Consider the following 17386-nt stretch of genomic DNA (forward strand, 5'->3'; position numbering starts at 1 on the left):
GGTGGCTACTTTGAAGAATCTCAAATCTCAAATATATTTGATTTGGTTACTATATGATTTCATATGTGTCATTTCATAGTTTTGTTGTCTTCACTATTATTCTACAATGTTGAAAATTGTAAAAATAAAGAAAAAACCTGTAGGTGTCCAAAACTGTTGTCTGGTACGGTACATTTTAATAGGCAGACATATAGACGCATACATTTTCATAGACATGCACACAAAGTCTCACAGGAGATGAAGCTCGGCATTATAGAGAATTGCTAAGAGAGAAAAGGTGTGCACACACACACAAATAGGAGACAAGGATATGTATCACAGGGCAGAGCAGTGAGTAATGTTACATAAAAGCCTCCCACACAGTATCCACACACAGAGTAGACCAGGACTCCACAGAGAACAGACAGACACACAGTATCCACACACAGAGAAGACCAGGACTCCACAGAGAACAGACAGACACACAGTATCCACACACAGAGAAGACCAGGACTCCACAGAGAACAGACAGACACACAGTATCCACACACAGAGAAGACCAGGACTCCACAGAGAACAGATAGACACACAGTATCCACACACAGAGAAGACCAGGACTCCACAGAGAACAGACAGACACACAGTGAAGAGGTTTTACATTACAGTACTCAACACTCGAAAAGAAGAGGAGAGGAGAGGGGGATGGTGAAATAGCACAATAGAGGGGGAGACAGACACAGAGAGACTGACAGAGAAAGACAGAGAAAGGGCAGATAGAAAGAGGGACATGAAAAGGTACCTGCTGGCTTTCCTCTGGCTCACCGGGTTGCTAGGTGTGGCATTGCCATGGAAAGGGGAGTCCCTGCATGACAGTACTGGAGACCTGGACGTTGTCCTCACAGGAACCTTCCATACAGACAGATGCCAGCTCTCACAAACTCTACGGACACACACACACTCGGAGCGCGTGTATGCACGAGAGAGTGTGACATAGGGGTGCCAGGAGCACAAATGCTAGACACACTTTTAAGACATCCTTACAAGGTCCCGACAACGTTTCTACAATGTCCAAATGATGTTCCCCCCCATACCCACACTGTGTAAAGTCACCCCACTGAAAGAGTTAGGTCTGATACACAGCAAAAGACCGCATTATATCCACACTCTTCCCCTTATCAACCCCTGACTTAACACAAATACAGTTGTCAGGTTATATTATTGATTTGTTAGCATTCCTCTGTAGTAGTTTCCAGGGGACAGGAGGGAAAATAGCCTAAGAACAGGGCACAGCATCCAAAGCAGAGCAAAACAAACAGCCTCTCCATTCAGAAGGAATACTAACACTGACATTGATTTGAGACACTAACAGAGGCTCGTTTGGGAAGTGGAGGGGGCAGAACAGGAAATGACATACTCATACCTCACCAGGGAAGAGGAAGTGATGTTTGAAAGGTAGGCCCTATGTGAAGAGAGGACAATACTTCCACCTCTAATTTGTGCAGATGGGGGGGGGGGGGGGCAAAAAAGGGGCCAACGTCTAGATTTCAACATGATGAATATTTTCCTGGAACAGACGGAATCCTACCCCTCATTTGTGATAGCCTCCAGCGTCCCATTCATTTGGGAGCATTTCTAAAATGCTGAGATGTAAAAGCACTCAGCATTCAAGTGATTGCTGCTGCAGCTTTCTTTCTCTGCTATTTTTAAAACAGTCTCCTTCTGAGGTCTGGGAGGCTGAACGAGGGAGGGTTCTGTGAGGAGAGACAATAGAGGGGAATAGAGAACAGAAAATGGACCTCTAATCCTTTCATAACGTTCTGCTCTCTCTGAATCCTCTCAGCAGGCCAGGGTGAGGAGGTGGTAGAGCCCTGCACAGGCTTGAATTTGAAGTCAGAGCCCGAGCCATGTCCGCGACGTTAAGGTCCGATTGATTCTGACAAATTGAAGGCCCGGCCCTGCTCAAAACCCGAAATCAGAAATAACTTCCTCCATTAGTAAATCCATTAGCTGCTCCTCTCTGTCCGTCACTCGCTCATGCACTCTGTTCGCTCTGCATGTGCTTTTCTCATGGCGGCTCTGGGTCTGAGTGTATCCATAGCAACGGTTCCGCTTGGGCTGCTCTGCTCAATGACGAGACAGAGAGCAGTTAGCTGTTAGCTACTTTCATCACTCAAAACTCAAGCAACAATTATTTTCAGTGAAATAATCTCTCCTGTTTTATATTTTATTAGGTTGAAGCACTTCTGACGCCATGTTATGATCTTAGTCAGATATGACTGTAGCAGAGCACAAGTAAATGGCTCAGCTTCAAAATGTTAATGATCAATTTAGTGATACCCGAGCCCTTCCCGTTCCCTAGTTAATGAAGAAAAAAATAAACCTTACTCTGCCCTAACCCGATGTATAATGTTGGGGCCCGTCGGGCTTGGGTCGGGCAGCAGAGCTCAAGGAGGAGGTCGCCCCATCTTAGCTATTACTGAGACAACGTCACTCTGCTCATTCACTCCAGTATTGTCCTCTCCAGCATGGCCATCTAGTGACTACCAGTCTACCTGTCTACAGTTCAGACTTCCTAGTAAAGTCGTCAAATGACTAACAGTCTACTCTCCTTTGCCAGGGGATAGGCCTGTTCTTACCCTGGGAGGAGAGTCGTCTGTGGGGGCCTTCTCGAGGGGAGAGGCCCTAGGCTGCGGGTGGGGCTGCAGGTCAGTGTCAGTGTGTGCGGGCGATGATGATGATGATGATGATGATGGTGCAGGTTGATGGTGCTGCTCCTGAGAGCGTAGGTTGAGGTGTGTAAAACCAGGGACGATGGGCTCACTGAAGGAATGAGAGCGTGAGACAACAGGGGGAGTGGCGATGCTGCTCTTTAGAGCGGACAGGTGGGACCATTGGACCTTCCAGAGACAGATAGACAGACGGGGTTCATCAGAGGGGAAGGACACATTGGGAGGAATGGGGGAGGAGGAGGGAGACACAACAAGAGAACAAGACCACAAACACAGGCAGCATACAGTGATTGGATACGGAAGCTTCAGGAAGCATAAAAATGGGTGGAGCAGTCATGCAACCAATATGAAGTCTGAGGAAGACAGATTTGATTGGTTCACATCACAGACAGCCAATGACAGCTCTATCTGTTTTGGTGCTCATGAAGCTTCAGTCTCATCACCAGTTGTGAGAATGAGCATGGATCACATAAACAAGGCATACACAGATGAGCTAGCATCATGCATGGACAGACACAATCACACATATGGCATGCACATATTCAAGGATACTTTTTTGGTGAAAAGTAACTGAGAAGAGTATCATCCAATAGGAACATATCAATACTAGGTTTATAGCTGAAATTATTCCATGTCCTATTACTTTCAAATATGTACTGAGAAGCCCTCAGACATGAAGCCCCATAGAAAGAGACATATCCCTCAACAAATGAGTCTTTTGTAACGAGCCCATGTCATCAAGCTTCATATCTGTCTCTAATGACGTGTCACTAACGAGTGCAGTGACTAATGCATTTAAATGGCTCTGCTAAAAAATGTAGCAATCAATTACATCATCATCATTGCCACCAAATTCAACAATGTTTCATCTAATCACCATGACATTATCCAAAAAAAGAATGTTGCCCTGAATGGTGAACTGTAACAATGACTGTATTCATGCTGGGCTGGTTGAGTCTTTCTCCCTGAGCAGTTGAGATGAGAAATATACTGAGTCACTGTGAAAACAGAAAGATGAATTCTGGATGTGTTTGTGTTGTTTAGCACACAGTCCCAATGTAACAGCTATACTTTCATAAAGAATTGACCATCTCAATCAACAATCTGGCAATGAATACACTCACACACACACACACACACACACACTCACATCACATAATACAGAAGGCAGTCAGAGGTAGAGTGAGTGGGTGAAGCTGGTATTGAACAGTGAGTGGCCAGATCAGAAGCAAGCAGCCTGGACTTCATACTAACACAGTGGTGGAGGATAGGCTGTCACCCAGGGAAGCATCAAATACATTGGAGGAACCCATTAAAGGGACCAGAAAGTTAAACTATGTCATCATTAAGGGACAGAGAACAACGCCCACATTTCTCCGCACAGTGAAAGAATTCAGCTAGAACGGAGGCTAGAACAAAGGGAGGGGGAGAACAGAAAGATAGTGAACACAAAAACAGTCATCTACTGTAGCTAGTTAGACCCCACTACTGATACACAACCCGGAGAGAGAGTGAGAGAGAGGGAGAGAGACCGTCCTGTTAGACCAACTTGGAAAGAAGAAGGGATTGGAAAAATAATTAAGGAAAAGGACAGTGTAGCGAAAGGAGGAATAAGCTACTGCCGGTAGGCCATCTTGGTTGCCGTGGTTACCTGGGCTTCCATCGGTCTGTGCATGGCGGGCGCGTTTCCATTAGCGACGGTCTCTGCGGCGCGGGGAGGAACTGGGGGCTGGACCTTAACCTGGGCAGCCTGAGGAGATCCTTGGATGTTCTTACGGTACCTCTCATCGGCCTGGAGGGACATACAGCAAGGACAGAGAGAGGGACAGAGTCATTTACCGTCACCAAGCCAAAGAGGATTGAGCCACAGCAGCAGTGGGAGGGGTCAGTAGTAAGATCAGTTAGGACCACCATGAAGACAGGCACACTACCAGGGACTAGAAAGCATTACCACAACATGACAACCAGAGAGAGATATTATGACATGAAGAACAACAGGGGAGGCTTGTTCATCATGTATTAGTGCATCAAAGGAGGCCTACTGGCAGAACACAGTCAACAAACAAGACCTGTTTAGTATTGCACCTGAGGATAGGAGGGACAGGTTAGTTTCAACCATTCAGCTGACAAAAGCCAGACTCCAGACCCCTGTCCTCCTGACTCTTTCCCTGCAGGTGATAATGTAAGCAGCAGGTCAGACCAGTAGAGGGTAGAACCAGGGATACACAGCAGAGCAAGGCCTAATGAGCTGCCTCTATATCAGACTGGGTCATTAGCTCTAGGATAGCGACAACAGCAGCATTTATTAGAACTGCTGAGGTGACCCCCCCCCCCCCGGAACAGAGTGGTCCATGTTACTATACCCTCGAAAGGGCTTCAATGAGGGGAAATAATACTTATGTAATCTTTCTGTCTGTTAGGAAAACGTGGCAATCATGTTAACGACATTGTTTTACAAACGGTGGGGAATGATGACTGAATAATGGCATTATGTGTGTAAAATGTTAAGAAGTTTGAGGTAGAGAAATAAGTACGGATGGATGTGGACAGAAAGTGGACAGAACCCTTCACATTTGATATATAGTATATTGCCCCCCCCTATAGAGACTAGAGACCATGAGATCATTCTGGAAATTGATTCAAAACCTAAAACATCATAAGAGGTTTTAGTAGTTGCAAAGCAGGCGTTGACTGAAAGCACAGCTTCAAGTTTTATGTTCATGTCAGTGTTAGTATTCCTTCATCATTTAGTTTGAAGAGGATATAAATATAAAGAGGTGGGCAGTTAAAAAATGTCCAAGATGCTGCATCTCTATCTGACAACAGGCGTCTGTCTCCATTTAGCAACTGTGCTTCATTCTATAGTCCGAGGACTCCTGATATCTCCATGAGTGATAAGTATCATTTTTGTCTTAAATCGGTTGTTGTCTAGTACCGTCTTTTTGCTATCTAGGGCCATCTACTTTAAGTGCTGCCTGTCTTTACAGTAGCCTCCTTGGTGTGGGAACTGCTGACTGATATTAACTTGCAGATGATTGTTAACACATTAACCAGGATTAAGTAGCAGGGCAATTTGTGACTGTTGCCATTGTAATCAGTGGCTGTATTGGAGGGGGAGTGGTTTCTCCTCTCTTAGGCAATTAGCCATTTTTAAACTTGTTTGATTTCACTTTATTTAACCAGGTAGGCTAGTTGAGAACAAGCTCTCATTTGCAACTGCGATCTGGCCAAGATAAAGCATAGCAGTTAGACACATACAACAACACAGAGTTACACATGGAATAAACAAAATATACAGTCAATAATACAGTCGAAAAAAAGAAAACAAAAAGTCTATATACAGTGAGTGCAAATGAGGTAAGATATGAGAGTTAAGGCAATAAATAGGCCATGGTGGCAAAGTAGTTACAATATAGCAATTAAACACTGGAATGGTAGATGTGCAGAAGATGAATGTGCAAGTAGAGATACTGGAGTGCAAAGGAGCAAGATAAATAAATAAATACAGTATGGGGATGAGGTAGTTGGATGGGCTGTTCACAGATGGGCTATGTACAGGTGCAGTGATCTGTGAGCTGCTCTCACAGCTAGTGCTTAAAGCTAGTGAGGGAGATATGAGTCTCCAGCTTCAGTGATTTTTGCAGTTCGTTCCAGTCATTGGCAGCAGAGAACTGGAAGGAAAGGTGGCCAAAGGAGGAATTGGCTTTGGGGGTGACCAGTGAGAGATACCTGCTGGAGCACGTGCAACGAGTGGGTGCTGCTATGGTGACCAGTGAGCTGAGATAAGGCGGTGCTTTACCTAGCAGAGACTTGTAGATGACCTGGAGCCAGTGGGTTTGGCGACGAGTATGAAGCGAGGGCCAGCCAACGAGAGCGTATAGGTCGCAGTGGTGGGTAGTATATGGGGCTTTGGTGACAAAACGGATGGCACTGTGATAGACTGCATCCAATTTGGTACCAGCAATAGGTACCGGGAGGTGTGCTCTTTACCTCTACAAGGAAATTAGCAAGTGTTAGTACCTCAGGCTCCCGTTTTTTCAGCGGGAGCTATCAGCGGCAGCTCGTTGCAAAATTAAGAGCGTAGACGAAAAAAAAGGATGGTTCTGCCGAGTTGTTCTGCATAGTCTTTTGTAGCTTTGACAACTATGTACTTGTTTTCTATACCTGTTTGCTCCTCTCCATGTAGGCTTTACAGACGCTCCTCACCCCTTGGCTGTAACCCTTCTAATTTAGTGTACCATGGGCACAAAACCACAACATTCCTGGTCTCTGGCAGCGTTTGGAACTATGCTGCCATTCAGTCCCTTGACTTTCTGGCCTTGACGGAGAAATGGATCACCCCAGAGAACACTGTTACTCCAGCTACTCTCTCTTCATCTGACTATGTTTTCTCTCATAGTCCAAGAGCATCTGGTCATCGTGGAGGTGGCACAGGGCTATTAATTTCTCCTAAGTGGGGATTCTCTTTTCTCCCTCACTCACCCTCATTTAAATTCCATGCTGTCACTGTCACTTGTCCATTTCAAGCTTAACATTGTTGTCATCTATCGCTGCATTTGATTAATTTCTTTCCAACTTCCTTTCCCCTCCTTGCCTCTTTTGAACGGACGCTTTCCCAGTCCCCTCCCACCCTTTCCCAGTCCCCTCCCACCCTTTCCCAGTCCCCTCCCACGACTAGAGGCTGTTCGCCTACTAATCTCACTGCAACCAACCTCCAGGTCTCTCTGATCACTACTTTGTTTCTCCCTCTACTCCAACCCTAGCCACAGCCCCTACCCAGATGGTCATGCGCTATCACAATCTTTGCTCTCTCTCTCACTACTCTCTCCTCTTCTGTCCTCTCTCCCTTTAGCTAAATCCTTCTCTCCTCCTGTCCCCTGATACTGCCTCTTCAACCCTCCTCTCCTCCCTTTACGCATCCTATGACTCACGCTGTCCCCTGCATCCTATGACTCCCAGCTGGCTCGGCCCTTCCCTCCTGCTCCGTGGCTGAGTGACTCATTGCGAGCTTACAGAACAGGGCTGTGGGCAACTGAGCTTAAATGGAGGGAAACAAAACTTCCGGAGGACCTATCATCCTTTCACTCGCTCTGTACTTTCTCTTCCTCTGTATCCGCTGCTAAAGCCACTTTCTATAACTCTAAATGTAAAGCTTTAGAAAACTATTTTACACGTTTTAATTCCTCAATTCTCCACACCCTCCCTCTCCCTCTGTGCCAATGACTTTGTCAACCTCTTTGAAAATAAGGTTGATGACATCCGCTCCTCATTCACTCAGCCTATTGTGTCCAATGGTCCAACTCACACAGAAGTACTTGACCTCGCCTTGACCTCTTTCTCCCCTCTCTCTTCAGATGAAATCCTGCAACTAGTTAGGTCCGGCAGTCCGACAAGCTTCCCTCTCAACCCCATCCCATCCTCCGTTCTCCAGACCATCTCTGGAGACCTTCTCCCATTCCTCAAATTCATCCCTGACCACTGGCTGCATCCCCTCTGACTTCAAATGGGCAGAGTCACTCCCCTCAAGAAACCAACACTCGTCCTCTCTGACGTCAAACTACAGACTGGTATCCCTTTATTTTCAACACACTTGAGCGTGCTGTCTCTGGCCAAATCTCTCACTAGCTCTCTCAGAATTATTTTCTTGACCCTAACCAGTCAGGCTTCAAGACAGCTGACTCAATAGAAACGTCTCTTCTCCGTGTCACGGAGGCTCCTTAACCAGGCACTCCTCATCTCCCGTCTGGACTACTGCAACTCGCTGTCGGCTGGGCTCCCCACTTGTGCCATCAAACACCCCCCTTACTAGCGCTGACTTAGCTGATAGAGTATGTATTTTTCCTCAATAAAGTGATTGTGATGTGTGTGATGTGGTTGTCCCACATATCTTAAGATGAATGCACTAACTGTAACTCGCTAAGAGTGTCTGCTAATGTAAATCCCAAACAGTACTCTTCACTGAATATTTAATTGGACAGATTGGGGAATAGTGAAATGCTAATAGACTGCCATTTGAATGTAGAAAGAATATGGGTCAGTAGTTTAGACAGGGCTGTATCTGTAGTTTCTACACTGAGTGTACAAAACATTAAGAATACCTTCCTAATATTGAGTTGCTTACAACCCCCCGCCCCCCCACACACATTTTACCCTCAGAACAGCCTCAATTCGTCAGGGCATGGACTCGAAAGCGTTTCACAGCGATGCTGGCCCATGTTGAGTCCAATGCTTCCCACAGTTGTGTCAAGTTGGCTGGATGTCCTTTGGGTGGTAGAACATTCTTGATACACACAGGGAGCAAGAATAGTAATATGACCAATAAAGTGAAAGTCCCTCACACCAGCAATCAAGCCACACACCCCACAGAGATGCACACCCTACAGTAGATATTATTCTTAAAGCTGTTTATGACAGCAGCAGCACAAGCAATGGTAGCATTCAGCAGCAGTGTCATGGCAACGGAGCTGGGTTTCACCTCTCCGATTGTGGCGGGGCCTTTGGGGTCAGAAGTCAGTTGCTGTGGGGACTTGGTCTTCTCTTGAATCAACAGTTGCTGTGGGGACTGGGGCCTGTTGGTGGCTGGCGGCAGGGATTTGGGCTGCTGTTGGAGAAGCAGTAGGTAGGACTGATCCTGCTGTTGGAGCTTCTGGGCCATACGCTGCTCCTCCAGCTCCTTCCACTTGTGCTCCTGAGTGCAGGGAGGTGTGGTGGTGCATCATCTAAACTTGCCATGGTGTGTGCTGTTCTATTTTAAGGAGTTCTGTAGAATGAGGGCTGGTGTCTTAATGGAAGAAGCTGTATCCATGTAACCAGGAAACTGATTAATGGGTTTGTATTTTCACCGGGACCCAATTATTCTAAGAATTTGAATGCTTTGAGAATATTGACTACTCCAGTATAGCCCAAATATTGGTTTAAGATGTAAAGGAAAAATTACTGAGCTAAAAGTTGATGATGAGTAAGAAGACATGGTGGGGGACAGTAAGACCGTGTAACAGAATCAATGACACACAATGGTGGTGTGGAAGGATGTGAGTGATCATATCCTCACATTACCTAATGTCCTCTTCTCAAACCCCTGGAGGAACACAGGCCTTCAACAACATACACAACATAAACACGTTGCCACGCAGATCCGCTAACACACCGTCTCAGCAGAATTAGGAAGAAACAATGAAACCCCTCTCTTCCTGTAGATAGGACACATCCTGGTGACATCATCACTTAAGAACTGTAATAAACACTGACTTCCACAACTTGGCCCAGAGAATTCATAACCTCCAAGCTCAATAGTTAGCTCCCTTCAGATCTGCCATACTGTGACATACTCTAACCAGATTTTCTTGAGACAGTTAGAGTAGTGGGACTTCAATAAATCTAAAACTTGCTAGCCATTCTCCAACACCCTACTACAGAGCGAAACCCATAAATTACAATCCAATGACTTAGAAGGCTAGAAGAACAGATGGATAATGGAAGACATCTAGATGGATAGAAGTAGATAGATAGGCTTACAGAGTTTGGTCTCACCAGCTGCATGGCCTGTTCGTGGAGCAGCTGCTGCTGCAGGATCTCCAGGTGCCTCTGCTCCTCCTCCAACTGGCGACGGATGTACTCCTGACAATAAAAACACACACACGGACACATAGGTCATCAAGTGTCAGGGAAGACTACATGTACTATGAAGGAGAGTGTTGTCAATGGAGAGTTCTCCTACCTGCTCGCGGTCAGCCCTCCTCTTCTCCTCCTCTGCCCTCCTGTGCTCCTCCTCCTCTTTACGCCGGCGTTCAACCTCCTCCATACGCCTCTTGTCATCCTGCTCTCGGCGCCGCTGCTCACGCTCCTGCTGCCTCCTCATCTCCCGCTCGCGACGCTGTTGCTATGGACAGCCACAGGGGGCGACAGAGAGCAGGTATCAGGAGCACTGACATCACCATCAGTTAACACACGGAGCTAGTTAGCGGTCTTGTTTATGGTCACCATATCTGGCCATTATGAGATAAACTAGCCATTTCTTGTTGTGCTGGTCTTGCTTCCCAGGGTTCACAGTTGGTTAACTACGCTATGGAGGTGCCAAGTTTTACCTGTAGGCTTATCATCACCATATTAAATGACAGTATGGCTGGCAGTCTCTTAAAAATTGGCTCATTAGCATTGATTTATTAAATCATCTCTATAAGTACAGTAAGTAGCGCTACGCCAGACCTGCAGTAAGACCTGCAGGACACTGTGTGAAATTTGTGATTTTGACCTACTGTACATGGAAGGATATATTTTCTGACTCCATTTTACAGGTTGTGTGTCTTTTAAAGAGGTTCCAAGCTGAGACATAAGACATGGTAATATCATGGGGACTACTGCATTTAGGGCATAGGTCAGAGAATTGGCTGTGCTGATTTCTGCAGACTAAAACAACAGACAAGCAGAAGCTTTCTCCCTCCAGCATGTTCTAAAGTCTCTCTGGCCCGGGTCTCCCAGAGAGGCTAAGATAGAGACAGAGCTCTGGAAGAGATAAAGGCCAATTAGGGAACACATCCCAGAGGCTGTACACAAACACACTAATCACTACTGAAAACACAACCCAGAGGAGGGAAACGTCTGTGGGGAGTGTGTTGACTGTTCTAGCATGGTCACAAACATGTTATTCATACATGAACAATTTATGGGTGCAGCCTGCAAAGTAAAAGGAACAAACACACACACACACACACACCATTGAATGTAATGAAACAGCGGGGAGCAGGTCTCGAACCCTCGACCTTCGAACCCGAGGTCCGGCACGCTATCGACTGTGCCGCAAAAGCATGCTCGTGCGGCAGGGTCGATTTCCACGCTTATAAACCCAGGGTCGCTACATAAACAGGGTGGAAGAACAAACACATACACAAACTTAGACACACACAGACACACTCGCTCTCTCTCATACCTCCTCCAGCCTCCTCCTTTGCTCTTTCTGCTGCTCGATGCGTTTCTGCCTCTCTGCCAGTAGTTGGCGCTTGTACTCCTCCTGCTCCCGGAGCTGCTGCTCCTGCAAGAGCTGCTGTCTGCGCAGGGCCTCCGAGCGCTCCTTGTTCTCCTGTTGCAGACGGATGAAGTCCCTACGCAGGGTTGATTCCCCTGGCTGGTTCACTATAGAGCTACGGGACAAAGAGATATGTTAATATGGAGCGCTATGGACTGAAAAGACATGTTAGCTAACGCATTTGCTATTAGTATGTTGGCTAGTTTTTTGGATTGATCCATGTGGGTTAGTTACCTGGGCTCCCCCTCCTGCTCCTGAGCTTCCTCCTCTTCTTCTTCACTCCCACTGTACTCATACTCTGTATCATCTAGAGAAGAGAGGAAAGGGTGAGAATGTTTCAAATGTCTTCTGGAGATGTCTTAGAGAAGACTAGTAGTGTGTGTGTGTGTATTAGTATGTCTAAGACTCACCCTTCTCCCCTCTCTTCTTCTTGGTGCGGTCGATGTGGTCTTTGAGCTGGATGCGGACCTGCCTCTCGTTGGGCTGGTCCCTGATGAAGGGGTGTTTCAGCAGCTGGTCGGTGGGGGGGCGCTGAGTGTAGTTCTTCACCAGGGAGCCTTCAATGAAGCTGCAAAACTTCTTAGACCTGAGGAGCGGAGAGAAGCCATTTGTTACTTTTATGAGCCTATCTACCAGGCAATGTCAGATGAGCTATGAAAAAGATTCACCAGTATCATTTTTCACAGTGGGATTGTAAAATGGTGGTTTAAATGTCTGAAATCATAAGGGCATAGATTAATTACATACCATTTCTTTGACTTGAGTCGAGGAGGAGGGTTTCTGGGGATGAGGAAGAGCGCTCTCATTGGATGCATATCGCACAGTGCTGGAAGACAAGACAAAACAAACACCAACAATTTCAACCAGGTTAGCTCGCTGGAAAAAAATAGTACTGTAGAAGTCCAATAGTAATGTTTGCGGGGGATTTTTCATTTAACTAGGCAAGCCAGTTAAGAACAAATTCTTATTTTCAATGACTGCCTAACCCGGCCAAACACTCCCCCCCTGGACGACGCTGGGCCAATTGTGCGCCGCCCTATGTGTGGTAATAGAGTGGCTGTACTTACGAGGAGCTCCCTCAGCCATCTCTATAGCTGTGATTCCAGTGGACCACAAGTCACTCTGCAGGAGAAAACACACTATGAGAGATATGGACACAGCTACCATTGTGTGTGTGGGTGTGGGTGTGTGTATATATATGAATATATACGTGCATGCATCTATATAGGATGGTAATTACCACCCTCTCTGGTCATGACAACATCTACCCCAACCTGCTACTGTACTGTCTGTACTGTCCCATCAGCCTACACAGCCACATACAATGGCACAAACGCAAGCAGCTATCAATCCCACTAACTTTACATACAACTGGACACTGACAGCCATTAGCAGATAGTGGCATGGTGTTATTGAGTGCATCTTACTCTGTAGTCGTAGGTGGCGTCTGGGTTCTCGTCGCAGGCAATGACCTCCGGCGCCATCCAATAGGGTGTCCCGATGAATGTGTTCCTCCGGCCCACTGTCCGGTCCAGCTGGGCGCTCACACCAAAATCCACTGGAGGAGGGGGAGAAGACCAGTCAGAACCAGTTCAAACTAGTTCCGTCCCATGTATCATGTTTCAAACCAGCCTCAGTTTGAATCAGACTCATTTGAACCAGTTTAAACCATTCTAGCCTCTTGCATCAAATCATCTCAAACCAGTTGAAACCAGTGAACTCACCCAGTTTGACCTCAGCGTTCTCAGTCAGCAGCACGTTCTGGCCCTTGATGTCACGGTGGATCACATGGTGGGCGTGCAGGTGAGCCAACCCCTGAGGAGAAACACAGACCATCATGAGACCACAGATACCAGCATGCAACAGCAAGGGGAACGTGTAGGAAGTAAAAGTAGACTCACCCTGAGGATCTCACGGGAGATGTAGGCGATCCAGTCCTCCTTCAGTGTGTTGCCCTTGGTGTTCTTCACCAGGTCTGTGATAGAGCCTGCACCACAGAACTCCATCACCAGCTAGAGACCAATAGAGAGAGAGCCTGTTAGTCATGTACACATATGCGTGTCGCGCACACACACACACACACACACACTATGCAGCCATAACAGTGTAGATGTAAAAGGTTAGAGACGCAGCTGTGAAAACAACAGTAGTGGTACCAGTGGTGGAAAAAGTACCCAATTGTCATACTTGAGTAAAAGTAAAGATACCTTAATAGAAAATTCTACTTGAGTAAAAGTCTAAAAGTATTTGGTCTTAAATATACTTAAGTATCAAATGTAAACGTATGAATATTTTACAATTCCTTATATTAAGCAAACCAGGCGGCACAATTTTCTTGATTTTGTTATTTGCAGATAGCCAGGTGCACACTCCATCACTCAAACACAAACATAATTTACAAACAAAGCATGTGTATTTAGTGAGTCCGTCAGATCAGAGGCAGTAGGGATGACCAGGGATGCTCTCTTGATAAGTGTGTGAATTGAACAATTTTCCTGTCCTGATAAGCATTCAAAATGTAATGAGTACTTTTGGGTGTCAGGGAAAATGTATGAAGGAAAAGTACATCATTTTTTTAAAGAATGTAGTGAAGTAAAAATTGTCAAAAATATAAATAGTAAAGTAAAAAAATGTTTTTACAAATAAAACTACTTGAACTACTTTTAAGTATTTTTACTTAAGTCATTTACACCACTGCATGGTACTTGAGTCTAGCGAGAGAACCCCTCACTCCCTTTCCCTCCCTCTCTTTCTAAGTAAAGCTGAGATGGATGGCAATAAACTGGGAGTAACCCTGTCCTGGAGAAACCTATAGTTAAATCCCTCTCTCTCGCTCCATCCCTCCTCCTTCCCCTATCTTGCTGGTTGCTCGTTCTCCGCAGCACCTCTATCTCTGAGAGATAAAAAGCCCAGAGTCTGAAAGGGGCCATTAAAGGTAACACTAGCAGGCAAACACACAGGGACTGACCGGGGAAGGAGGGAGGGAGGGGAGAGATATTGTTGACCCAGAGAGAAAGGAGGAGAGGAAGGGGGAGTAACACTAGCAGGCAAACACACAGGGACTGACCGGGGAAGCAGGGAGGGAGGGGAGAGATATTGTTGACCCAGAGAGAAAGGAGGAGAGGAAGGGGGAGTAACACTAGCAGGCAAACACACAGGGACTGACCGGGGAAGGAGGGAGGGAGGGGAGAGATATTGTTGACCCAGAGAGAAAGGAGGAGAGGAAGGGAGTAACACTAGCAGGCAAACACACAGGGACTGACCGGGAAGCAGGGAGGGGGAGAGATATTGTTGACCCAGAGAGAAAGGAGGAGAGGAAGGGGGAGTAACACTAGCAGGCAAACACACAGGGACTGACCGGGGAAGCAGGGAGGGAGGGGAGAGATATTGTTGACCCAGAGAGAAAGGAGGAGAGGAAGGGGAGTAACACTAGCAGGCAAACACACAGGGACTGACCGGGGAAGGAGGGAGGGAGGGGAGAGATATTGTTGACCCAGAGAGAAAGGAGGAGAGGAAGGGGGAGTAACACTAGCAGGCAAACACACAGGGACTGACCGGGAAGGAGGGAGGGAGGGGAGAGATATTGTTGACCCAGAGAGAAAGGAGGAGAGGAAGGGGAGTAACACTAGCAGGCAAACACACAGGGACTGACTGGGGAAGCAGGGAGGGGGGAGAGATATTGTTGACCCAGAGAGAAAGGAGGAGAGGAAGGGGAGTAACACTAGCAGGCAAACACACAGGGACTGACCGGGAAGCAGGGAGGGGGAGAGATATTGTTGACCCAGAGAGAAAGGAGGAGAGGAAGGGGAGTAACACTAGCAGGCAAACACACAGGGACTGACCGGGAAGGAGGGAGGGAAGGGAGAGATATTGTTGACCCAGAGAGAAAGGAGGAGAGGAAGGGGAGTAACACTAGCAGGCAAACACACAGGGACTGACCGGGAAGGAGGGAGGGAGGGAGAGATATTGTTGACCCAGAGAGAAAGGAGGAGAGGAAGGGGGAGTAACACTAGCAGGCAAACACACAGGGACTGACCGGGAAGCAGGGAGGGGGGGGAGAGATATTGTTGACCCAGAGAGAAAGGAGGAGAGGAAGGGGAGTAACACTAGCAGGCAAACACACAGGGACTGACCGGGAAGGAGGGAGGGAAGGGAGAGATATTGTTGACCCAGAGAGAAAGGAGGAGAGGAAGGGGGAGTAACACTAGCAGGCAAACACACAGGGACTGACCGGGAAGGAGGGAGGGAGGGGAGAGATATTGTTGACCCAGAGAGAAAGGAGGAGAGGAAGGGGGAGTAACACTAGCAGGCAAACACACAGGGACTGACCGGGGAAGCAGGGAGGGAGGGGAGAGATATTGTTGACCCAGAGAGAAAGGAGGAGAGGAAGGGGAGTAACACTAGCAGGCAAACACACAGGGACTGACCGGGGAAGGAGGGAGGGAGGGGAGAGATATTGTTGACCCAGAGAGAAAGGAGGAGAGGAAGGGGAGTAACACTAGCAGGCAAACACACAGGGACTGACCGGGGAAGCAGGGAGGGAGGGGAGAGATATTGTTGAGCCAGAGAGAAAGGAGGAGAGGAAGGGGGAGTAACACTAGCAGGCAAACACACAGGGACTGACCGGGGAAGCAGGGAGGGAGGGGAGAGATATTGTTGACCCAGAGAGAAAGGAGGAGAGGAAGGGGGAGTAACACTAGCAGGCAAACACACAGGGACTGACCGGGGAAGCAGGGAGGGAGGGGAGAGATATTGTTGACCCAGAGAGAAAGGAGGAGAGGAAGGGGGAGTAACACTAGCAGGCAAACACACAGGGACTGACCGGGGAAGGAGGGAGGGAAGGGAGAGATATTGTTGACCCAGAGAGAAAGGAGGAGAGGAAGGGGGAGTAACACTAGCAGGCAAACACACAGGGACTGACCGGGGAAGCAGGGAGGGAGGGAGAGATATTGTTGACCCAGAGAGAAAGGAGGAGAGGAAGGGGGAGTAACACTAGCAGGCAAACACACAGGGACTGACCGGGGAAGGAGGGAGGGAGGGGAGAGATATTGTTGACCCAGAGAGAAAGGAGGAGAGGAAGGGGGAGTAACACTAGCAGGCAAACACACAGGGACTGACCGGGGAAGGAGGGAGGGAGGGGAGAGATATTGTTGACCCAGAGAGAAAGGAGGAGAGGAAGGGGGAGTAACACTAGCAGGCAAACACACAGGGACTGACCGGGGAAGGAGGGAGGGAGGGGAGAGATATTGTTGACCCAGAGAGAAAGGAGGAGAGGAAGGGGGAGTTCAAACCACCCAGCCTTTAGGGAAGACTGTTCATTTTTTAAATTGAACCTTGATTTATTAACGAGGCAAGTCAGTTAAGAACAAATTCTTATTTACAATGACGGCCTACCAAAAGGCCTCCTGTGGGGACGGGGATTAAAAAAAAAGATATAGGACAAAACACACGTCACGACAAGAGAGACACCGCAACACTACATACAGAGAGACCTAAGACGATAACATAGCAAGGCAGAAACACATGACAACACAACATGGTAGCAACACAAAACATGGCAGAAACATTATTGGGCACAGACAACAGCACAAAGGGCAAGAAGGCAGATACAACAATACATCATGCGAAGCAGACAACTGTCAGTTAGTCCATGTTA

General features: G+C 47.3%; 1 protein-coding gene across 8 annotated transcripts in view; it reads right to left on the reverse strand.

Moving 5' to 3' along the window:
• The window catches only part of map4k4 (mitogen-activated protein kinase kinase kinase kinase 4), a 119849-nt gene that overhangs the window by 37325 nt on the left and 65138 nt on the right, over positions 1-17386 (reverse strand). For 2 of the 8 annotated variants that reach the window (XM_065013882.1, XM_065013877.1), the window contains exons 5-18: positions 13632-13742; positions 13455-13545; positions 13158-13288; positions 12798-12852; positions 12478-12556; positions 12141-12316; positions 11965-12037; positions 11635-11845; positions 10426-10587; positions 10224-10325; positions 9184-9396; positions 4360-4500; positions 2616-2876; positions 779-885 (exon numbers count right to left, since the gene is read on the reverse strand). In XM_065013882.1, the coding sequence (XP_064869954.1) occupies positions 779-885; positions 2616-2876; positions 4360-4500; positions 9184-9396; positions 10224-10325; positions 10426-10587; positions 11635-11845; positions 11965-12037; positions 12141-12316; positions 12478-12556; positions 12798-12852; positions 13158-13288; positions 13455-13545; positions 13632-13742 (1913 nt within the window). The remainder of the gene's footprint in view (positions 1-778; positions 886-2615; positions 2877-4359; positions 4501-9183; positions 9397-10223; positions 10326-10425; positions 10588-11634; positions 11846-11964; positions 12038-12140; positions 12317-12477; positions 12557-12797; positions 12853-13157; positions 13289-13454; positions 13546-13631; positions 13743-17386) is intronic. The other 6 variants (XM_065013881.1, XM_065013883.1, XM_065013879.1 and 3 more) reach the window with 5 other exon arrangements.

This window comes from Oncorhynchus nerka, linkage group LG3, assembly GCF_034236695.1.
Source record: "Oncorhynchus nerka isolate Pitt River linkage group LG3, Oner_Uvic_2.0, whole genome shotgun sequence".
NCBI classification, from domain to species: domain Eukaryota; kingdom Metazoa; phylum Chordata; class Actinopteri; order Salmoniformes; family Salmonidae; genus Oncorhynchus; species Oncorhynchus nerka.